Consider the following 24,934-nt stretch of genomic DNA (forward strand, 5'->3'; position numbering starts at 1 on the left):
AAGGTCTATTTCCCCTGGGCATATTGAGTATTTGTGCCAAGTTTGGTCCAGATCCATCATTTTTGAGTCCACTGTGCTCTCTGGATGTAGGTGAACTACAGCTCCAAAACTCAAGGTCAATGCCCACCAAACCCTTCCAGTGTTTTCCGCTGGTCATGGGAATTCTGTGTGCCAAGTTTGGTTCAATGCAATATGAATGGGTTCCTTGGTAGACAGGTTAAACACAAATAATCCACTTATAAGGATAAGATAATGAATAAGTCCAACAGATAGGTAAATTGTGAAACTTAGACTGTTCAATTCACAGTAATCACAAAATTAAGCAATATGCAATAAGCAATATGTAATTTTTAAATGTTAATAGCCACAATTTGTTCCTTTCACCTAGATCCCATTACAAAAAACTTAAGTATCTCTTATGAGAACATATGTAAAAGACTGAACTTTGTAAGTATTTCTAAATGCATTCTATTACATTATGTTCAACCCATACAATTGTAAAATTTATTTATGTATGTAAAATTACAGACCACCCGAAGAAGGCCTGAAGCTAAGGCCGAAACCGGTCGTGGGAGGCTGATTTATGAACATACAACGACATCACTAAAAGACTGTACAGAAGTTTGGTTCAATTCCATCATTGATGATGTACAGAATGCTCTTTGATTGTAGGTGGACTATAAATCCCAGCAACTACGTCTTCTAAATGACAAAATCATAATTTTTTGAGTGATGATCACTATCAACTCACCTGCCGCATGTAAGGTTCGCTCAGTTTTTGTCAGCAAGGAACCTGCCTCCTGCAGAAATTCATCGGCGGGTGAGTTGATAGTCTTAAACATTTTTAAAGCACAGGACAGAACCGTACAGGTTAGCTACAGAGCGGAAACTGAGCACAGTTGTTCCCGAGGCATGCCGGTACATGACGCACACGCTCGTTGCGGTATGCACGCGAACTACTAGTGTCTACAACAAAACGGACCTTTCTTAAAAAATACCCCTCGTATGTTGTCCGGGCTTGGCCCCATGTAAGCTGCTCCGAGTTCCCATTGGGGAGATGGTGGTGGAGTATAAATAAACATCATTATTATTATTATTATTATTATTATTATTATGACAAAAATGTTCTCCCACTTTCGATGTAAAATATTTACTCATTCTTTAACTCTAATAATGCTCATTAATAAAAACATTTATAAAAAATTCTAATTATCACCAGAATATGGATTGCTAGAATGCATGTAATATTCACAATCTCAGTATTAAAAATACGGCACCAAAAAGAAAAAGGAAACATATGCTGAAATTCTCCTGATTAATTCCAACTAGATTAGACCCATTAAATGTGGAGTCAACATATGCACAAATCCCATTGAATCAAAGTGTTCTGTCGCACGCTGGGCCTGTAACAGCTGTACTTTTCTATAGGACATATACTCTAAGCCCAGCGGGAAGCCAGGAGCGCCTCAAAGAGAGGTTCTCAGAGATTTTTCTGAAGTGATGGTCTTTAAGAGTCTTTGATGATACAACAAAGTCTTTATTATGGAAGAAACAACACATCTTCAATGGTTCAAACAACACTTCAAGGCTTTCTTAGTCTACTCCTCAATGGGCTGGTACCTGACTTTGATTAACTGTACTTTCTCTGTAGAAAAAAACCCTTTTTAACCTCTCCCAGGCTGCTTTCTATCTATGCCTCATCGGTGTGGGTGCTACTACCGATTCCAAATGCGTCTGGGTATCGAGTTGACCTACCAGCTGAGGCTTGAAGATATTTCAGATGGAGTTCCGTGGATCTGTAATGCTGTTCTCCCTTCGAGGATTCTTAGAAACTTCAGGGTTGTTTTCCATTTGATTGCTGTGAGGCTGAGAGGGTGTGAGCTCTCAGCCAGAGTTTTTGGGACCTTTCTCTTGGAATTTCTGTTTCTGTATCCCCGGATGTTACCTTTTCCCTGGATGGTTATTTTTCCCTGGATGCTCCTTTTTCCCTGGATGGTTATTGAGAAAGGAAGCTTTTCTACAGGACGAGCTGGTCTAAGTCCTATAGCTTAGCTACCTTGTGTGAGACTGCCCCAAAATGGCTCCTTTCCCTCCCAGAGCCCAGAACAAGGGGCGGAACCAAAGCTTAATTATGATGGACAGGAAGCCTGTCATATGACTACAAACAGATAACAGAAAGAAAATAAAGTTGAAGCTCCTGGTACAGCCGTACCAGCACACAAAGGGTGAACTGGAGTTGGGACTAATAACAAGATTCAGAGCAAAGATGGAAGGAAAGCAGTCAGCATTAAAAACAGAAAGACAGGAACAGAATGAAGCGAATTCTGATTTACATTTGCCTCATTCCCTCCTGGCAATTCTCCTTTTTAAAAACGTGGTAGATGGAAGGATGGGGGGTGGGGGGAAGAGAGAGAAAAAATGGCTTTAAAATAAATGCCTATCTTCAGCATCACTGCATATTGCATTGATTATGCCATTGTTCATGCTGAGGTTGTGGGATCTATTTTTGTGATTAACACAGTGCTGGTAGTAAATGGAACACAGTTCTTTTATGTGCTAGCGATTAATAAAATCCCGTTGTTTGCATACAGCCTATGAAATCAAGTGGGTGGAACTGTACAAGGAGGCGGAGGTCAGTAAAAGGGAAGGTTAAGATTAGATTTGTTCTAAATAAGAACAACATCATAATCATCATCATCATAAGAGAACAGAGCTGGCAACATGGGATTCCAAAATGCACACGCTGCTATTTAAGGCAATGGCTCTGTTAAAATTTCATAAGCAGGGCTATCAATGCTACCTCTCTGTACGGCACAATCAGGGGATTTTATTGCTTATTTAGGTAACAGACAGAAATGTGAAATGAGTTCTTTGACAGATGAGTACCCTGGAGGTACATTGGTTTGTCACTGTATATAATTCTTCCCTGACAACATTGCGTTAGTCACTTTAGTGTCTCAGAACTTTGAACCTTATTTTATCACAACTCAGGATGGGAAGGAAGACTAAAAATATATGTTTTTTTAAAAAATCTGGGCTTCTAGACTTATGAAAAAAAGAAAAAAGCAACCTTTACACCTGCATTTTTGTCCTGTCCTTGTTTTGTTTCAGCTTATCATCTTATAAAGAGATTATAAGATTGCGCAGTGGGTTAAACCCTTGTGCCGGCAGGACTGAAGACCGACAGGTCGCAGGTTCGAATCCAGGGAGAGGCATATGAGCTCCCTCTATCAGCTCCAGCTCCTCATATGGGGACATGAGAGAAGCCTCCCACAAGGATGGCAAAACATCAAAACATCCGGGCGTCCCCTTGGCAACGTCCTTGCAGACGGCCAATTCTCTCACACCAGAAGCGACTTGCAGTTTCTCAAGTTGCTCCTGACACGACAAAAAAAAGCTTATAATCCTTGTTTTCTTCCTCCATTGAAATTAATGCAGAAATTAACACATTTTTTCTCATTTGACCCTATTTCCCCAGTTTATCCAAAGTTAACAGCTCTTCTTCATTGACTGAAAAATCATAGAATCATAGAGTTGGAAGAGACCTCATAGGCCATCCAGTCCAACCCCATTCTGCCAAGAAGCAGGAACATTGTATTCAAAGCACACCCAACAGATGGCCATCCAGCCTCTGTTTAAAAGCTTCCAAAGAAGGAGCCCTCACCATGCTCTGCGGCAGAGAGTTCCACTGCTGAACGGCTCTCACAGTCAGGAAGTTCTTCCTAATGTTCAGATGGAATCTCCTTTCTTGTAGTTTAAAGCCAATGTTCTGCATTCTAATCTCCAGGGCAGGAGAAAACAAACTTGCTCTTTCTCCCTATGACTACCAAGGCAGAATAGAGGGGTAGCATGACTTCCCTGGATCTAGACACATCCTATTGATGCAGGCCAAAATCCCATTGGCTTTTTTGCTGCCACATCACATTGTTGGCTCATGTTTAACTTGTTCATGAGGACTCCAAGATCTTTTTCTTATGTACTGCTCTCGAGCCACACATCCCCCATTCTGTATCTCTGCATTTCGTTTTTTCTGCCTAAGTGGAGTATCTTGCATTTGTCACTGTTGAACTTCATTTTGTTAGTTTTGGCCCATTTCTCTAATCTGTCAAGATCATTTTGAATTCTGCTCCTGTCTTCAGGAGTATTGGCTATCCCTCCCAATTTGGTGTCATCTGCAAACTTGATGTTCCTGCCTTCTGACCCTTCATCTATGTCATTAATAAAGATGTTGAACAGGACCGGGCCCAGGACCGAACCCTGCTTGTGGCACTCCTCTCGTCACTTCTTTCCAGGATGAAGAAGAAGCATTGGGGAGAATCACCCTCTGGGTTCATCCATTTAACGAATTACAGATCCACCTAACTGTAGTTTTGCCTAGTCCACATTTGATGACTTTGTTTGCCAGAAAGTCATGGGGGACCTTGTTGAAGGCCTTATTTAAATCCAGGTACGCTACATCCACGGCATTCCCTGCATCTACCCAGCTTGTAACTCTATCGAAAAAAGAGATCATATTAGTCTGGCATGACTTGTTTTTGATAAATCCGTGTTGACTATTAGCAATGACCGCATTTGTTTGTAAGTGTTTGCAGACCACAAACAGTGTTTAATCAGTTCCACAAAAAGTTGGAGTTAGATCCAAACCCAACAAAGCTGGTGCCATAAGAATAGTTGCTGGAGCCTCTTCCCATTGCCCTGTCCCATCACAACCAACCCTCCCATCCATCCAGGCCCTGGGTTGTTGTAGGTTTTTCCGGCCATGAAAGCCTTCAACAATACATTGAACATCCAGGCCCTCCTTCTGCTCTCCCATCCCATTCTATCCCCCTTTCCCTCTGTTTCAGTAAGCAAGGCATGCATGCAGGCATAGCTGTCTAGGCACCCCTCCAATTTGATTTCCTCCCACTCACCAAAGATTTGGCCACTGACTAGGCCAGACGTAACTGAACACAGTTTCAGATGTGCGCTATTAGTACCCAATACTCTTTTCAAAAGTAGCATAGGGCAGGAGAGGTGGTGGCAAATAATCCACTTGCAATCAAAGCTGCAAAAGTTTAACTCACAAATATGGAAAGATAACTGCATTTGTTTAAGCACATAAGACTTCTGTATTTTAAAACAATATATGTTGCAGATGATGTTTCTTGTGTAACATGGTCTCTTTGATGACCAGTGTCTTTCACTTGTGCCATTTTAAGCGGTCTTGGGGATCATTTGATAAACATTTTTCCCTTCTGTCAACTTAAGCAACCTTATTCTTCCCTCCCAACATGAAAAACTGTTCTAGAGTGTAAAACCACTGGATTACAGGCTCAGATTTGTGAGTCTATCTGAATCCAACCTTCATTTCCTTCAGGAAAAAAAACCCATCAATAAGTCAATTGCAGTGTCAGATACAAATGTTTGTAGCCATTCTGCAGTTTTTCACAGTGAAGCTGAGAAGCTTTGCTTTGGAGTAGTAAAGTTCAGAAACTTTAAAGACTGGCTGCAGTGCCATTATTGGTCAGATTTCTTTCCAAAGTCTTAATAATAATAATAATAATAATAATAATAATAATTATTATTATTATTATTATTATATTTATTTATTTATTTATACCCCGCTCCATCTTCCCCAGGGGGATTCAGTGCGGCTTACATGAGGCCACACCCATCAGTACAGTACACAACAATATAACACAAAACATAACAAATCCAAAAAATAAAATACATAAAATGCAAAACCAATATAATAAGCGACACAACAATATATAATCAAACATTAAAACACAAAAGATTTCACTGGGCAGTGCCAAATCCAAGGATAAAATTTTAAAACACTGGGATATAGGACAATGTAAAACATCGGGAGGAGGATCCGGGGATGAGGAAGGGATTTAATTGCACGAACCATAAAGTGCTTCTGAGGTCATTTTGTGCAAAGTTTTGTCAGGGAGTATCTTACATTCAATCACTGAAGGCACATTGGAATAGCCTCCTGAAGACTGCCAACTTGGGGGCTTGCCTAATATCTCTGGGGATTGAGTTCCAGAGCCGGGGGCCACCACAGAGAAGGCCCCCTCTCTCATCCCCGCAAGTCGCACTTGCGATGTGGGCAGGAACGAGAAAAGAGCCACTCCGGAAGATCGAAGAGATCGTGTGGGTTCGTAGATGGAAATGCGGTCATGAAGGTAGGCAGGTCCCAAACCATTCAGGGCTTTTCCCTCCCTCCCTCTCTTCTGGATCTTTGGGGGTTTTCTTATTTGTAGGAGCTATATAATTTGGTGCATTTACAGTAGAGCATAGGGTTGTTAATGTTAGTGTCTTGGCTTCCATTTCTGCGGCACATTTTAAATGAGGCACTGAGCATATTTGGTTCCACTCATTTCAGACAAAAACCCAGAGAGAATTTAGCACTCCACTCATATAGAAACCCTTATCTGCTACCAGGGGCGGCTCGTCCATTACGTGAAGTAAACGGTCGCAGAACACTTTTTTTGCCAGGGGCGCAGAGGCGCTTCTGTAAATGCCCCTCGACTGCCACTTGAGGAGCGCTCCCTCAGCTCACAACAGCCCTAGCAGTCCGGGGGGAGCCTTGGCTTTCTAGCCTTGCTGCCAGGCGATCCTCTTCCCAAAGGGGCTAGGCCCTTGAGCCTCGCCTAGCCCCTCTCATTCCTGCTCCATCCGGCCACCGGGTGCGTGAGCAGAGCCGGCGCTCAATCGTTCTCCGCGTTTGATCCCTTCCCCATGACCAGCTCCCTTTCCCAATCCCCTGGTGCTCCACCCACCTCCTCTCCTCTCCCCAATCTGCGGGTGAGCCAAGGGGCGGAGCTGCCGCGCCTGGCCTGCTTCGGGTCCAGAGGCGTGTCTGAAGACCCCAGCGTGTGCACCAAAAATCGCCTCTTCTCCTGACTTTCTCTTCAGCCATTGGGGCCAAGAGAGAGAGAGAGAGGGAGGGAGGGAGCCCTTCCAGCTGGAGATATCTCCCACCTCCGTTCCCTCCTTTGTTTTTGCACCTACCTTCAGGAAAGGTGGGCATCTCCACCTCTCTCTCTCTCTCTCTCTCGGTCCCAATGGCTGAGGAGAAAGTCAGGAGAAGAGGTGACTTTTGGTGCACACGCCGGGGTCTTCAGGCACACCTCCGGACCCAAAGCAGGCTGGGCAAGGGAGCAAATGTGACAAGTGTAGTTACTGGGATATATAGTTCACCTACAATCAAAGAGCATTCTGAACTCCACCAATGATGGAATTGAACCAAATATGGCACACAGAACTCTCACGACAATCAGAAAATATATATCAATGATTGGGTGGGGGGGGGGGGGGCGCCAAAATACTGTTTGCTTACTGTTGAAAATTACCTAGGGCCGCCTCTGCTGCTACTTTCTCACATGTGAGAAACATGCTAAGGTCAGTGAGGATGCTTTGCCTCTCATTGCAATGTATCCAACACTCAAGTATAGGTGATTGAATAGCAGAATCCTGTAAACATGGTGGAAACGTTATACGAACTTCCCATAACACTGGAAAAGAATGTTTACTCACACTGAAACTGTAGCTTTGCTACTGCCTGAATTTGGGTCAGAAACTCTATAATTCAATTATTTTTTGAACACATCTTTAATGCTTTGCCACCATCCTCGATTCTGAGATTATTCTTGTTTTATTGGTCTTGTTATGGTAAACATCACCATGGTGGAAAGTGTCCCTGTTCTATAACCGTTGTCCGTAGAACTGGGTCCATATTTTCATATAGCTTCAAATTAGTTCCCTCTGGAACTATTTGATTCAGATCAACACTCTGATTTGAAAAACATTAGTTGTACCACTTAGGCTTGGGCAATCCATGGTTCTAAATGGTTCTAAAGTACTTACAAAACTAAAGTTCTGGTGGGGAAAATTTCAGAACTCTAACAAAACTCTCAAAATTTCATAATAAATGGCAGTTCCTAATTGGTTCTGTCATTAAAATCACCAATAATGAAATAATAATTAAATTTTGACAGTTTTGTTAGAGTTCTGAAATTTTCACCACCAGAACTTTAGTTTTGTAAGTACTTTAGAACCATTTAGAACCATGGATTGCCCAAGCCTAGTGCCACTATTTATGATATCCCTGTGGGCAATAATTTAATTTTCTACTTTAAATCTTAGTCTCATTTACTGTATTATAGCAAAATATACTGATGCAAACCATGCATGCATTTGATGGGCTATAAAACTCCCAAGTTCTCTAAAAGCCATTTTTAAAAAATGGTGGTTTTAAAAAAGAAAGCATTCAGTCAAGTCATTCTACTACAATAAAGTGAATTTTATAGATCTCTCAAAAATGACAATTTAGATGAAGATAAAGTATTGTGGAAAGGGTCCTTTGGGAAGGAGCAAGCAGCAAACATGGCCATGAAACATTCACTTCTTAATGCAAAAATATACTTAAAGGAATTCACTTTCTAGTCTGGTTGAGACCTTGTTGATGCATTTTAGTTTTGACAGTTTCAATTTGTCTTGCCACATTAAAAAATACCCAAGCTGGCGGATCATTTCTCTCCATCCCCCAATCTTGCCCCATCAAAGCATTAACAACTATGGTAAAGTTCTTAATAGATCCAGGTGCAATTGGGAACCATTTCTGTATATGCACAGTAACACAGATAGAAAAAGCAATAGGATGGTTTCTCTCAATGGGAATTGGTGGCTTTCATGTCAGTGAGAAAAGGAAGTCATTCTGAATTTCAGGCTTGAATTTAAAGGATCTCTCAAAGCTGCTGAACCCTCGAAGTAGATATAGCCTCTAGAATAATTCCTTTAACGTTTCAAATAAAACCAAAGGCTTGTCTACATGGGCATTGAAGTCCAAGTTGGCCTTTAGCATTCCAGTGAGTCTTGCAGGTTCAACTGTCTTTACCCTACTTCATGCAAAGTGGATGTTCTGGAGTTTGCTGGAAACCCTGGAGTATCTTGTGGCCTCAGTGCAGTCTGGACAGTTGGATCAGGTCCAGTATGGACCAACCTGCTGGCCACATGGGACACTATCCTGTCGTCTTTTAATTTCACAGGCCACTTCTGACAACAAAGTTCACCTAAATCAGTACTTCAAATTAAATGATTTAAACAAGCAGAATTGGGAGAAACATCCAAAAGACAGGAGCAGGATTCAAAATGATCTTAACAGATTAGAGAGATGATTGGCTCCCTACCTATCTAGGAACGACCTGGCTACGGTGATCCAGGCAACGGTCATCTCAAGGCTTGACTACTGTAATGCCCTCTACATTTGCCTTCCTTTGTCAGTGATCTGGAAACTAAAGCTGGTGCAAAATGCGGCAGCTCGTCTTCTTGCCGGGGTGCCGGCAAGGTGTCATATCACCCCAATTCTACAACAGCTGCACTGGCTTCCGATTGAGTACCGGATCACTTTCAAGGTGCTGGTATTAACCTTTAAGGCCTTATATGGTCCGGGGCTGGCGTACCTGAGGGCCCGCTTATCCCCCTACCAACCCCAGAGATTACTTCGGTCTGAAGACCAAAATTTGCTTGAAGTCCCCAACATCCGGACTTATCATCTGTCCTCTACTAGGCAGAGAGCCTTCTCGATTGTGGCCCCTTATTTATGGAATGCCTTGCCAGTTGAAACCTGAACCATCCGAGAGCTACTTGCTTTTCGGAAAGCTTGTAAAACCTTTTTTTTTCCCGACAAGCTTTCGATGGGTGAATAACTCAGGACTATGTCTGTTCTCGTTTTTATTGTTTTTTAAAGTTGGTTGTATTGTTTTAATCTACTGCCAAATTGGGAGTAGAAGTATACAAGTCAAATAAATAAATAAATAAATAAATAAGAATGAAGTTCAACAGTGACAAATGCAAGATACTCCACTTAGGCAGAATAAATGAAATGCAAACATACAGAATGGGGGACAATGCCTGGCTCGAGAGCAGTACCTGTGAACAAGATCTTGGAGTCCTCGTGGACAACAAGTTAAACATGATTTTGGCCTGCATCAATAGGAGTATAGTGTCTAGATCCTGGGAAGTCATGCTACCCCTCTATTCTGCTGTGGTTAGATCACAGCTGGAATACTGTGTACAATTCTGGGCACCACAGTTGATGTTGACAAGCTGGAATGTATCCAGAGGAGAGAAACAAAAATGATCAAGGGTCTGGACAACAAGCCCTATGAAGAGCGGCTTAAAGAGCTGGGCATGTTTAGCCTGAAGAAGAGAAGGCTGAGAGGAGATATGATAGCCATGTATAAGTATGTGAGAGGAAGTCATAGGGAGGAGGGAGAAAGCTTGTTTTCTGCTTCCTTGGAGACTAGGACGCGGAACAATGGCTTCAAACTACAAGAAAGGAGATTCCATCTAAACATGAGGAAGAACTTCCTGACTGTGAGAGCTGTTCAGCAGTGGAACTCTCTGCCCCAGAGTGTGGTGGAGGCTCCTTCTTTTGAGGCTTTAAACAGAGGCTGGATGGCCATCTGTCGGAGATGCTTTGAATGCAATTTTCCTGCTTCTTGTCAGGGGGTTGAACTGGATAGCCCATGAGGTCTCTTCCAACTGTATGATTCTGTATGGTTCTATGAAAAATGTTTTATTGATTGAATGCAAGGCTGCTGAAGTTTACAATATTACAGGTGCACACAAAAGCTTTAAAGATACATCTCTTTTAGATATATATCTAGCAATGTCATACTACTGATGATGTGAGTGATTCTTTGTGGCTCACCAAAGTCCAATTCTGGTACATGTAACATGACCCTTGGTGTAGACAAACTGTTTAAATTATAATTTATGCATAGTAGCAAAAGGAAAAATAAGTCCAGTTCTCACTGAGGCCCCATCTACACTGCCACAGAAAATCCAGATTATCTGCTTTGGATTATATGTCAGTGTAGACTCCTATAATACAGTACAAATCAGATAATCTGGATTCTTTGATTTGATAATCTGGATTATATGGCAGTGGAGAAGGGGTCAGAGTTATCTTTTTCCCCACAGATATTTCTAGCAGAGTAGAAAGAATTGTGCAAGCATCAATATCTATATAAACAAAAGGGATGGCTGTAAAATAATTGCCCATTGAGTTGTCAAGACTGCAAATTCTGCACTGCCTTAACACCGTACTGATTGAAAGGAAGGACGTGTGGCAATATGGCATAACATTGGCTCGACGAGAGGGAAGTGAGAATATGTATCTGTCAGCAAACCTATTCCTCTTAGCTTCTCAATTGTATTTCACACAATTCACGTTAAAAGGCAAAGGGGTCAATCCATGACTGACTGTGTTAAAGATGATTTGCTGACCCTTGCTTCTCGTGATGATTGGGTCATCCGTCAAACACTTTTATATGCTAGCAAGGTACTGCACAAACAGTGAATCTGTCTAATGGTCTAAACCTGAGATTTGCAGCTAAAACACCTAAGTGCCGTAGATAAAGCAAACCAAAAACACCACCTGGGCAACATCCTAAAAGCACAGTGTGAGATCTGAGCTAAAATGGCATTAAAGGTAGGCACTTTACTACAAACATGTTGGACTGAAATGCCAAATCCTATAGGACTCTGTTAAAACAGAACACTTTCTCTGATTTAGTTTAGATTAATGATTCAGTCAAGTTTTTTGACGTGGTATCATTCTTGTTATTTAATTTATATGCTGAATTATATTATTCTGTGTCCATACCTCACTAGAGAATGGGTAAAGGAATATTCAGATAATATAAGAATTGCACTTCTGTTCCATTACTGATTGTTCCATGTGAAGAAATATGGGATATATTGTAAACAAAAAATAAAAAGAGAGAGAGGGTATCTAGCACAAGTCAGAACCTTAAAATAGGTTCTTACCTAAGATCACTCTGACCAAAAGGTCATGAGTTCGAAGCCAGCCTGGGTTGGAGAGGGTTTCCAACCAATTGTGTAGCCTGTTGTTGACCTTTGCAACCTGAAAGACAGTTGCATCTGTCAAGTAGGAAAATTAGGTACCACCTTAAAGTGTGGGGAGGCTAAATTAAGTAATTTATGAGGCCATAAAAAAAGACTCCAGCAAGCACTCCAGCAAAAAGCATGCGGGGAATGCGGAAGTACTTCATCAGTGTCGCAGATGGACGATGAAAGCGACAGCTCCCCTGGCAGCCAGAAAAAGTTAAATAGCCTCTGTGTATGTCTGTATATGTTGTATGTCAAAAATTGGCACTGAATGTTTGCCATATATGTGTACACTGTAATCCGCTCTGAGTCCCCTGCGGGGTGAGAAGGGCGGAATATAAAAGCTGTAAATAAATAAATAAATAAATAATGGTGTATAAGACTACTTTTTAACCCAAGAAAATCTTCCTAAAAGTCAAGGGTCGTCTTATACGTGGGAGTAGTCTTATATATGGGAGTTGTCTTATACGCTGGAGTAGACTTATGCATGGGAGTCATCTTATATGCAGGAGTAGTCTTATACATGGGAATCGTCTTATACGCTGAAGTAGCCTTATGCATGGGAGTTGTCTTATATGCTGGAGTAGTCTTATACACGGGAGTGATCTTATAGAGCGGGTGCTGAAACTTCCAATCCGGATTGGAGAATCTGTGGTTGCTGCATATTGTGGGGGGAGCTCTAAAATAGCAGTGGCCACGTCCCTGCTATATGCAGCAACTGTATGAAAGCATTAAGGGCAATGCTGTACAAGTACGGTAGAAGAAAATCCATTCATCAGGATTCATGGACTTAATGCAGTCCCGATGGTGAGGTGAAGGGGCACCTCACTGGGAAGGTGTAAGTGAAGGGTGGAGCAAGCTTCAGGCGTCTGGGGTGGCTGGGGTATGGAAAAATGAGATAGAGTGGCTCTGGGCCCAGAAAAACACAACTCTTTTACCTGTCTGGCCTGCCCTTGTATCCTATTACCATGCCTCCTCCTCTGCCTCTCAGATCTCAATCCTGAAGACTGCAGTGAAGCAGTGCAGGTGCGCATGTGCGAGAACTGAGAGGCAGAGAAGGAGGTACGGTAATAGGAAAATTATCATATTGAAATCAAATCTGATGCTTTAAAAAATTTTATTTGGTGTGTGTTGGAAGAGGGGTAGTCTTATATGTCAGGTATATTCCTATGTCAAGTAGGAAAATAAGGTACCACCTTAAAGTGTGAGGAGGCTAAATTAACTGATTTATGAGGCCATAAAGAAGACTCCAGCAAAGCATTCCAGCGGGGAAGCATGCAGGGAATGCGGAAGTGCTTCATCAGCGTCACAGATGGACGATGAAAGCGACAGCTCCCCTGGCGGCCAGAAAAAGTTAAATAGCCTCTGTATGTCTCTATATGTTTGTATTAGGGCTGGGCGGTTTCATTTCGTAATTTCGTAATTCGGTAAAAATTCGTTATTTTTTTTGATAACGAAGCGATAACGAACCATTCAGGAGTAACTAAAAAACAAAATGAATTTTTAAATTCGTTTCGTCATTGTTTCAAATTCGTTTTGTATTCGTTTCGTTATTGTTTTGAAATCGTTTTGTTATTATTTCCGCATGCCTGCGGCAAGTTTTATAGTTGTTGTTTGTTTAATCAGTGAAAAAAAATATAAATATCACACCAACAGTCAACAACAGAGGGAGAGGGAAGCTTCAGAAGTTCCCCCTGTCCCATTTGGAGGTTTTTTAGCATATTGCGCAGTCGCGTCTGCCATTAACGAATCGATTCGTTATTGTTTCGAAATTTTTTCGTATTGTTTTGTAATTTTACGAAATTTCGTAAAAATCGAACCTTTTTAAAGAAAAATTTCGGAATTCTTTTAAAAAACGAAACGCAAAAACCCCCTAAAAACGAATCGATTTTAGAAAGAAATTTTTCCGTGGTTGCCCAGCCCTAGTTTGTATGTCAAAAATTGGCATTGAATGTTTGCCATATATGTGTACACTGTAATCCTCCCTGAGTCTGCTACGGGGTGAGAAGGGCAGAATATAAAAGCTGTAAATAAATAATAAAATAAACTCTATATTTTAACTGGAAAAATTGGGAATCGTCTTGTACGGTAGATGTAAATTATGGTCTGACACTGCTATAGTAAAGATAGGCATGACTTAAAACTAGACTTATATTAGTAGAGAAGCAAGTATTTTACATATAACCGATTAGAAGTCTTGTATGCTAATAAAGAGAAAAACCTGATGCTATAAAATGATTTTAAAACTTTTAATTTTGGGCTGTCTTTTTGAAGATGCTCTTCCAGCTGGTTCCTTTCTGCTGATAAAAGCTGCAAGTGATTTCTACTTTGGCGTAATTTTTGGCAAGGCTCTTTTGAGAGGCAATGCCATGACGAAAGGTACAGCAGGATCCCTAGGAACTGGACTTCTTGAGAACCAGGGCTCCTAGCAGTCCAGACACTGAAAAACAAAGAATACATTACAAAAGAGTTGGCACCTTAATTGCCTAATATGGCTGTTGCTAAATTTAGAGGGTGGAGCGGTGATGCCTTTTGCCTGGATGCATCCAATGTTACTTTCAGCAGCAGTACTATGGTTTCCTGATTCATTCAAGGTTTCCCCATTTGTGTTCCCACTTGGTGCTCCCACTGCACTCTGGAATGTAAACTCTTGTTAGTCTAATTACTGAATACAGGAATGAGAAAATATGACATTTTTACTTGGCCTCAAAAATGTTTTTGTGTTAGAAAAAACATAAATAATACACATTGACTACTAAACAACAAGTGTTGCCTTGTCGTATGGACCTGTAGAAGAAACAGATGAGTTATTTGCATTCTTTGTTTCATTTATATGCCAGCTTTCTCCCAGAGTGGGATCTAGTGTGATTCCTTTGGATCAACCAGCTGACCCCTCTGTGCTTGCTCTGTTTGTATGTGTTTTACAAAGGATAAAGTTTTGCCTAGGGATATTTTGCACAAAATGCAGGAACCTCAATGAGAAAAAGACTCACTCAAATACTAGCCCCAAAGAACCTCAATGGGAGAAACACTTATTCATCCTACTTCCATGAGAAATTAATCTCTCGGGTTCCTTTGTTGTTGTTGTTGTTCATTCATTCAGTCATTTCCGACTCTTCGTGACTTCATGGACCAGCTGACGCCAGAGCTCACCACCTCCAGCTCCTTCAAGGTCAATCCAGTCACTTCAAGGATCCCATCCATCCATCTTGTGCTTTGTCGGCCCCTCTTCCTTTTTCCTTCCATTTTCCCCAGCATCATTGTCTTCTCTAAGCTTTCCTGTCTTCTCATGATGTGGCCAAAGTACTTCATCTTGGCCTCTACTATTCTTCCCTCCAATGAGCAGTCAGGCTTTATTTCTTGAAGTATGGACTGGTTGGATCTTCTCATGGTCCAAGGCACTCTCAGCACTTTCCTCCAACACCACAGTTCAAAAGTATCTATCTTCCTTCACTCAGCCTTCCCTAAGGTCCAGCTCTCACATCCGTACGTGACTATGGGGAATACCATTGCTTTAACTATGCGGATCTTTGTTGCCAGTGTGATGTCTCTACTCTTCACTATCTTATCGAGATTGGACATTGTTCTCCTCCCAAGAAGGAAGCATCTCCTGATTTCCTGGCTGCAGTCTGCGTCTGCAGTAATCTTTGCACCTAGAAATACAAAGTCTGTCACTGCCTCCACGTTTTCTCCCTTTATTTCCCAGTTGTCAATCATTCTTGTTGCCATAATCTTGGTTTTTTTTATGTTTAGCTGCAACCCAGCTTTTGTGCTTTCTTCTTTCACCTTGATTAGAAGGCTCCTCAGCTCTTCCTCGCTTTTGACCATCAAAGTGGTGTCATCTGCATATCTAAGGTTGTTAATGTTTCTTCCAGCAATTTTCACCCCAGCCTTGCATTTGTCAAGCCCCGCTCATCGCATGATGTGATCTGCATACAAGCTGAATAGGTTGGGTGAGAGTATACAACCCTGCCATATGCCTTTCACAATCTTGAACCAGTCTGTTGTTCCATGGTCAGTTCTTACTGTTGCTTCTTAGTCATTATACAGATTCCCCAGGAGAGAGATAAGATGATTTGGTATGCCCATACAAAGAAGAACTTGCCTCAATTTATTATGATCCACGCAGTCAAAGGCTTTAGAATAGTCAATAAAACGGAAATAGTTGTTTTTATATATGGCTCCTTTTTTACTGCCATATAAAACCCAGATTATCTGCTTTGAACTGGATTATACAGCAATGTAGACTCACATAATCCAGTTCAAAGCAGATAACATGGATTATTTGCTTTAATATTCTGGTTTATATGGCAGTGTAGATGGGGCCTCAGAGGCTAGGAGACTTAACAAGATGAAATTAATTTAGCATTTATTTATTTCCGGTATTTCTATCCCGTTCCTTCTCAACCCCCGAAGCGAGACGGCTTACATTTAGCAACAATTTGATGCCACTACATATAACAGAGCAATATAATAACAATGAAAAGAATGGGTTGTTGTAGGTTTTTCTGGGCTATATGGCCATGTTCTAGAGGCATTTTCTCCTGACATTTCGCCTGCATCTATGGCAAGCACCCTCAGAGGTAGTGACAATACAATGAAAAGAATAAATAAAACATTCATTAAAACAGTAAAAACAAACAGTATTAATAGCCGTATCACCAGTCAATTCCATATCCAATTCCATATCCAATTCCATGTCCAAAGTGCTATCTATGTCTGTTGTCCAATGAAAAGCTTGAGTATTTCAAAGGTATTTCTTGAGATCCTTCCTCCTCCAATGCAAAACTGGACAGTTAACTGGAAGGGTGGAAAACACTCCCATTTTCTTTGCTTCACTTTTATTGTTGTTATCCTTTTGCGGGGGGGGGGGGGATGCTTGACCATTTGATTACTTCCGTCAAAATATTTTTCAAAAGACAGAAAAAAAGAAAAGAGACTCCCTCTGCTCACTGGAGGCTCTCTCTCCTGCCCCTTCCTTCTACCTAACACAAGGAAGCCACAGCAGCAGCAACAACTATTCCTTTTCCTTAATTTTAAAAAGGGTACAAGAATTATGTGAACTGAAGGCTCTGCAAGTGTCTCTACAGCTTAGCATTGCTATTTAAGAAAGAAATTGAGATCAAAAGATGAACAAAACAGTGGGGGTTGTATCCCCATGGCACTCTAGGTTTTCCTCTAAACATCAAAGGAGCTACCTTATTTGCAAAACAGATTTCAGCATTTTGGACAGTACATTCCAGCTAAAGTGCTGAGCAGGCTTGTCACCCCATTTACATGGACCCATATACCATCTCAGCATTAAGGAAGTTTCAGCCAGTATCTCTTATAGAAGATTCATGGCTTGTCATTATCTGAGAACCGAGTATTTCAACTGAACCCTGTAAGTTAAAGAACAAGTTCACAAAACCACCTGGTATGCTTATCAATGAACCTGGTATGCTTATCAATGGAATATAATTTGTATTAAACCATCATTCCTAGTTTAGATGAAAGACAGAACTCTTCTAAACTAATTGTCAATCAATCAAACTTTATTACGGTCCAAAGACCCAATTTGCTCAGTGGTAAAAAGTGATAAAAATGTACAACTGCCAACTGATTCATAAACCGATAAGACCACCAAAGTACAGGATGCGTTCAGCTTTATTCTTCCACCATGTCACTTATAACCTCATCATATGTGAAAAAATAAGAGTCCTAGGATATATTGTAGAAGACCTTCATGGCCGGAATCACTTGGTTGTTGTAGGTTTTTTCGGGCTATATGACCATGTTCTAAAGGCATTTTCTCCTGACGTTTCGCCTGCATCTATGGCAAGCATCCTCACCTCACTACCTCTGAGGATGCTTGCCATAGATGCAGGTGAAACGTCAGGAGAAAATGCCTTTAGAACATAGCTATATAGCCTGAAAAAACCTACAACAACCCAGTCCTAGGATACTTCTGCCCCAGTTCATTCATAGAACTCATGTTGCCCATCAGATGATATAGGCTGACTTCCAGTGGGACTCCATGGGTGAACTGGGGTGGCAGCATGATAGGACGCTGTGGCACCAACACTTTCCTATACATTAGGAACAAAGAGGTTACCAAGGGATTAAATCTAATGGCGACACTTTCCCACGTGTGATGGGAAGGCATCAGTCAGCTACCAGCTGGGGTGCCAGGATTGCTCCGCTGCCACCCCAATTTGCCATGGAGATTAGTGAATCACAATGTTGGACCTCATCCATATGATAAGGTCCTCAAAAGTACAACCTTGTGGGTCCATGCAGGCTCCCTTCTGTTCACACATCTAAATTATGGTTTCTCTATGTATTTGTGTTAAGTGTGCCTTCAAATCCTTTCACTAAGGTGAAAACCCTATCAAGGGAATTTCTTGGCAAGGGGAAACTTTCCATGGCCTTCTTCCGAGGCTAAGTGTGGTTTACCCAAGGCCAGTTAGTGAGTTTCCATATTCTTCTAGATTCCTAATCCAACATTCAAACCTCTATACCACACTACCTCTTTATAAATTATGATCTAATACAGTGTTTCTCAACCTGGGGGTTGGGATCACTATGGGGGATGTTGCAAGGGTGTGTCAGAGGGGTTGTCAAAGACCATCAGGAAACACAGTATTTTCTGTTGGTCATTGGGGTTCTGTGTGGGAAGTTTGGCCCAATTCTATCATTGGTGGGGTTCAGAATTCTATTTGATTGTAAGTGAACTATAAATCCCAGCAACTACAACTCCCAAATGTGAAGTCTATTTTCTCCAAACTCCACTAATGTTCACATCTGGGAATATTGACTATTCATGCCAAATTTGGTCCATCTCCATCGTTGTTTGAGTCCACAGTGCCCTGTGGATGTAGGCGAATTACAACTCCAAAACTGAAGGTCAATGCCCACCAAACCTTTCCAGTAATTTCTGTTGGTCATGATAGTTCTGTGTGCCAAGTTTGGTTCATGTGATGGCGTGAGTGGCGCCACCTATATATAGAACTGTTAGTAGCAAGATTTAAACTGTTGTATCATGCTTAATCCTGCCCCTTTTACCTTGCTTATGTATAGTTGTATGGATTGGTTACTTATAGCTGTCAATCAGTACTTTTTGGCTCCACCTCTTCCTGCAGGAGGGGAGTGCTTCCTTTCTTTTCATTCTGCCATCAGAGTTCCTACCATATGGACGTGAGTAAGAGACTTGACTCTAAAAGACCCTGATTTAAGTTACCTCTTAGCACCAGTTCTGAGGTTTTTTACCCTTGAGACTTGTGCTTCATGTTCAGACCAACCTGAACTATGTTGGAAGTCTCAAGCGCCTTCAAACCGGTTCTTTTGGCACCGAAGAAAGGTCCTGAGTCTTCAAACATAGGCCATCTGAACTGGGGTTGTGGTTTGCTCCGGCATTGACAGCCATTGAGGAAAGAGGAAACTTGGAGAGGCTTCTCAGCTTCAAACACCTTAGACTCAGGACTAATTGAGACTGTAACATATATTTTCCTTCACCCCGCTGAAGTTTCCAACTTATTGCTTTAAAGAAATGACTCTTTGTGATCAATAAAACTTATTTTGAGTTATTTGCAGTGTTTTGGGTTTTTGAGAGTTCCAGTTTCCTATAGGAGGGCAAGAAGCAATCCCCTGGGGGAAAGATGCCACGTCCATCCCTCCTGTATTAAGAATAATAGCCCCCAGGCGCGACAACATAGTTCAAATCCATCATTGGTGGATTTCAGAATGCTCTCTGATTGTAGGTGAACTATAAATCCCAGCAACTACATCTCCCAAATGACAAAATCAATTCCCCACATCACCCCTACTATTCAAATTTGGGTGTATTAGGTATTTGTGCACATCCTGCATATCAGATATTCACATTACGATTCATAACAGTAGCAAAATTACAGTTGTGAATTAACAACAAAAATAATTTTATGGTCAGGGGCCACCACAACATGAGGAACTGTATTAAGGGGTTGAGGCATTAGGAAGGTTGAGAAACACTGAACACAATATATTAGGTAAAGGTAGTCCCCTGACATTAAGTCCAGTCATGTCTGACTCTGGGGTGTGGTGCTCATCTCCATTTCTAAGCCAAAGAGCCAGCGTTGTCCGTAGACACCTCCAAGGTCATGTGGCCGGCATGACTGCATGGAGCGCCGTTACCTTCACGCTGGAGCGGTACCTATTGATCTACTCACATTCGCATGTTTTCGAACTGCTAGGTTGGCAGAAGCTAGGGCTGACAGCGGAAGCTCATGCCGCTCCCCGGAATCGAACCTGCGACCTTTCGATCAACAAGCTCAGCAGCTCAGTGCTCACTGCGCCACCGGGGGCTCCATCACAATATATTAGTCCTTATTAAAGTCTAGCTGTAGCCACAAAGCAAGAAGTAATAATTCTGTTTTGGAATTATGTTGAATATCATTTAACATGTCGCTGGTTTTCAGGTCACACAACTTAAAAAGCCATACATTTTGCTTTGTAAAACCCCACTAAACATAAAACATCATCTGGCCATTCAAACAATTGTTATCTCAATCCTGCTAGAAAATACACCCCTATTATACAATTTGGAGACAAAATTATGCATGGGAAAGATAAAAGCAAACTTGCTTCGCTTGCATAACCTAGGGCCAAACTACACTAGAGAGGGATGGAGAAATTGCATTGTAAATATAGACATGAGGAATCGTTTAAAAATAAATGGACTGTAGACTGTATAATTTCAAAATTAAAGGGAAACGTATCTTGGGGTAATGAAAAACTGATAAATGACTCCAAGGAGGCTGAATCCCACCTACCCTCATTATCGTCTTCCAGGTCCTGGGATTGCTTTGCTTTGCATTTCACGGGTGATGGAGACTGGCCTTTCTGCTCCACTCCCTCTGTAAGAACAAAGCATTAATGAATAGATGTGATTTTTGAAGTGCCATTGCTTTCTATTAAATATGAATGTGCAAGATATTGGAAATATAAATAGACCTTTGAGCTTCTTTCAGCGAGAAATATCCGTACCTTTAAGCACTGCAAAGATTGATTTCTGCCTCAGATACACTATCCCAGATGTAAGGGGCATTACTAGCCTGAACTCTGACTGCCGTTATTTCAAAAGTGACTTACATACAAGCCAACTTGCTCATGTTCTTTTAATCCAGTTCCCACTTCTAAGGTGTTCTCATTTGCTAAGCACTGAGAAATGTATTCTGCTGTGTGACTACAATGGTTTCACATGAATGGGAAGAATCTCAAAAAACACAGTATGGGAAGCAAGGCTTGGTTGTCTTATGGTACATCTACACTGTAGAATTAAGGCAGCTTGACACCATTTTAACTGCCATGGCCAGTGCAATGAGATTGAACCTGAGCATGCGCCCCCCCCCCCCCCCCCAATAAGGGATAGTAACTTATAGTTCTGTAAAGGGCAAGGGCACAAAACTGCACAATAGGGGTGAAGGCTTGGTCAATTTGCCAAGACACTAACACAGTGTTTCTCAACCTGGGGGTCAGGACCCCTGAGGGGGTCTTGAGGGGGTGTCAGAGGGGTCGCCAAAGACCATAAGAAAACACAGTATTTTCTGATGGTCATGGGGATTCCATGTGGGAAGTTTGAGCCAATTCTATCGGTGGTGGAGTTCAGAATGTTCTTTGATTGTAGGTGAACTATACATCCCAGCAACTAAAACTCCCAAATGTCAAGATTTACTTTCCCCAGACTCCACCAGTGTTCACCTTTGGGCATATTGAGGATTCATGCCAAGTTTGGTCCAGATCCACCATTGCATGAGTCCACAGTGCTCTCTGGATGTAGGTGAACTACAACTCCCAAACACAAGGTCAGTGCCTATCAAACCCTTCCAGTGTTTTCCATTGGTCATGGGAGCCAAGTTTGGTTCAAATCCATCGCTGGTGGAGTTCAGAAAGCTCTTTGATTGTGGGTGAACTATAAATCCCAGCAACTACAACTCCCAAATTACAAAATCAATCCACCCCCAACCCCACTAGCATTCACATTTGGGTGTATTGGGTATTTGTGCCCAGTTTGGTCCAGTGAATGGAAATGCATCCTGCATATCAGATATTTACATTATGATTTATAACAGTAGTAAAATGACTGTTTCGAAGTAGCAACGAAAACAATATTATGGTTGGGGGTCACCACAACATGAGGGACTGTATTAAGGGGTCATGGCATTAGGAAGGTTGAGAACCACTGCACTAACAACTGCAAGGACCCCAGGAGGCTTTCACGGAGCAGATTGGTCCCTGGGCTCCAGCCCTTGGAAAGAGTTACAGTTTTCCAAGGGCCAAGGACAAGTCTCAACCTCAATGCTGCAGGACTCCCTTGACTGGCTCAGTGAAATCCTTTGGACCTTTCATCATGAATTTCATGATTTTAATCATTCCCCATGAACCCTTTTATTTCCCTTTCAAAAACATACTTCTATATGGACCTTTCCTGTTATGAATTATAGAATTATAAGCATATGGTTCCTGCAACATCAACTATACACACACACACACACACACACCTTTGTGCTAGTGGCCTTCCCTTGACCTTTTTCAATCCCTTCCAAGGACACACACATTTATGAACTTTTCCCATTATGAACTATGGACACGTTTTTTTGAAATTATTATTTTAATCAATTTCTCTGGCGGGCAGAGGGTGGGAAGGGATGCTTGATATGAATTTCTTTGGAATCCTATATTTCCCCATGTAGTTTTCCTTATTTTTGCCCTGGCACCCAACCCATCGCCCCTTCCCCTCCCTTTGGGGGGAAACTCATCAAGGAAGCTGCCAGCTGTGTTGAAAGGACAATTAGCAATCACAAAGAACTCTTATCATGATAACCCGTGCATGGAAAACATAGAACTGGAAACCTCAAGTTGAGCCTTGTAGCTGGTCCGCTCAATGAAAAAGTTTCACTTGGCACCTTTGATCACATCACCCTGGGAGGCGGAAGACCCTTGAAAGGTCTTTCCCCCCGAAACTGTTCCTCCTTTCAAAACTTGCCACAACAAACATTCACCCCAGTCTCTTCATTGTGTCCTATCTGATGGTGACAGGAAGACCTGGATAAAGTAATCAACGCTTATCACAGATCCATTTAATGACAATAGGATGGGCATCCATCGCAGACCGGATTTCTCGGGCTCTGGGCCCCAAGACATGAAATCCATTAATCCATTCATCAGCCCATTGTTTCATCCTCATCCCGCCTCCCTTCTCCTGATTCGCTAGAGCGCTGGGGCGGTAGGAGCTCTCTCCTTGGTTCCTGCGCAGTGGGGAAGCTCTGTGATTGGCCCTGACGCAGGGCAGACGACCAAGCCTCCTCCCAGCTGTTATCACGTCAGCCAATCACCTGCGAGCTGGGCAGAGGGCAGGAATTTTGAAACTTCTAAACCTGTAAACCCTATAAAAATGTCTCTGATCTCTGTACTGGTATGCTCTGTAGGCGAATGATTGCTACATTGCATCCTTTTCAGCTGAATTGCTAATAAAAACACCTCGGTGCCACTTCTTCAACTTTGGTGAGATTTATTTTGAATTATTTTATTTTAATAAAATTGCTGAAATCAGGCTTCTCTAGCTCGCCAAAGTAGCGATCCCTCTTTGGTGGGGTCTCAGGGTCCCTCCTCCTGGGGACGACCCTCCTAAAGTTCCTATCGACTTCAAGATCATGGGAGCTGTACTGTTCTTAAGAACAGACAAGCATCCCGAGCTCTGAGGATTACGTGGGAAGGAATCCACTGGAGCATTGCAGCGCACCCAAATACGTGGGAGTCACTCTGGACCGTGCTCTGACCTACAAGAAGCACTGCCTGAATATCAAGCAAAAACTTTGCACTAGAAACAATATCATACGAAAGCTGACTGGCACAACCTGGGGATCGCAACCAGACAAAGTGAAGACATCTGCCCTTGTGCTATGCTACTCTGCTGAGTATGCATGCCCAGTGTGGAACACATCTCACCACGCTAAAACAGTGGATGTGGCTCTTAATGAGACATGCCGCATTATCACGGGGTGTCTGCGCCCTACACCACTGGAGAAATTACACTGCTTAGCCGGTATTGCACCACCTGACATGCACCGGGAAATAGCAGCCAATAGTGAAAGGACCAAGGCAGCGACATCTCCAGCTCATCCTCTGTTTGGGTATCAGCCAGCACGTCAACTACTTAAATCAAGAAATAGTTTTCTGCCAGTTCTCTTTTACCCGGCTCTTATTATCTCTTTTTTAACATAATACCTTTTTTGTTTCTTAAACAAATATATAAGATCTTCAAAGAACAGATGGAAGTCCACCCAAACTTTTATTTTTATTTTTATTTTCCAAAAGTGGCAGGCTCAAACCCAGAACCTCAATCAATGGCTGATCCAAATGAGAGACTCCCCCTTGGGCACACAGAAAACTGGAAGGCGCTGAACAGACTGCGCTCTGGCACCACGAGCTGCAAAGCCAACCTTAAGAAATGGGGCTACAAAGTGGAATCCACGACATGCGAGTGTGGAGAAGAGCAAACCACCTCCTGCAATGCAATGCAATGCACATCACAATGGAGGAGCTTCTTTCAGCGACATCAGAGGCACTTCAAGTGGCCAGCTACTGGTCAAAGGACATTTAATCAACTACCAAGCTTGCAACTTTGTATGTTGTTTACTTTGTATGTATTGATGATGCTACTTGGAAACCGCTCTGAGTCCCCCTGAGGAGATAGAGCGGTATATAAATAAAGTTTTGTTGTTGTTGTTGTCAATTCTATCACACACAAATGAAGAGTGATTTTTATTAGCTGAAAATCAAAATGTAATACTCTTTCATATAATGTGCAAATTGTATTAGGCAACATAGACTCAGGCCAGTATGCTGTTGGTGCTGAGTTGTAATGCTGGCATAGGCAGTAGCAACAAGAGGGGAAAAGGTGTATGTATATAGACTGTGAAATCAGGCAGTGGAGAAACAGGCTGCTCAGAGCCGCCAGGTTTCATCAGCCTTCCCTGGCTACCATTAGGTGCCCTGGGGAAAAAAGCAGCCA

At 42.1% G+C, this 24,934-nt stretch overlaps 1 protein-coding gene across 1 annotated transcript in view; it reads right to left on the reverse strand.

Annotated features, from left to right (window-relative positions):
- MACROD2 (mono-ADP ribosylhydrolase 2) overlaps nt 1-24,934 on the reverse strand; it is a 1,709,805-nt gene that overhangs the window by 192,171 nt on the left and 1,492,700 nt on the right. The window contains exon 11 of the mRNA XM_060784142.2: nt 20,694-20,777. Coding sequence (XP_060640125.2) covers nt 20,694-20,777 — 84 coding nt within the window. The remainder of the gene's footprint in view (nt 1-20,693; nt 20,778-24,934) is intronic.

This window comes from Anolis sagrei, chromosome 1 (genome assembly GCF_037176765.1).
Source record: "Anolis sagrei isolate rAnoSag1 chromosome 1, rAnoSag1.mat, whole genome shotgun sequence".
NCBI lineage: Eukaryota > Metazoa > Chordata > Lepidosauria > Squamata > Dactyloidae > Anolis > Anolis sagrei.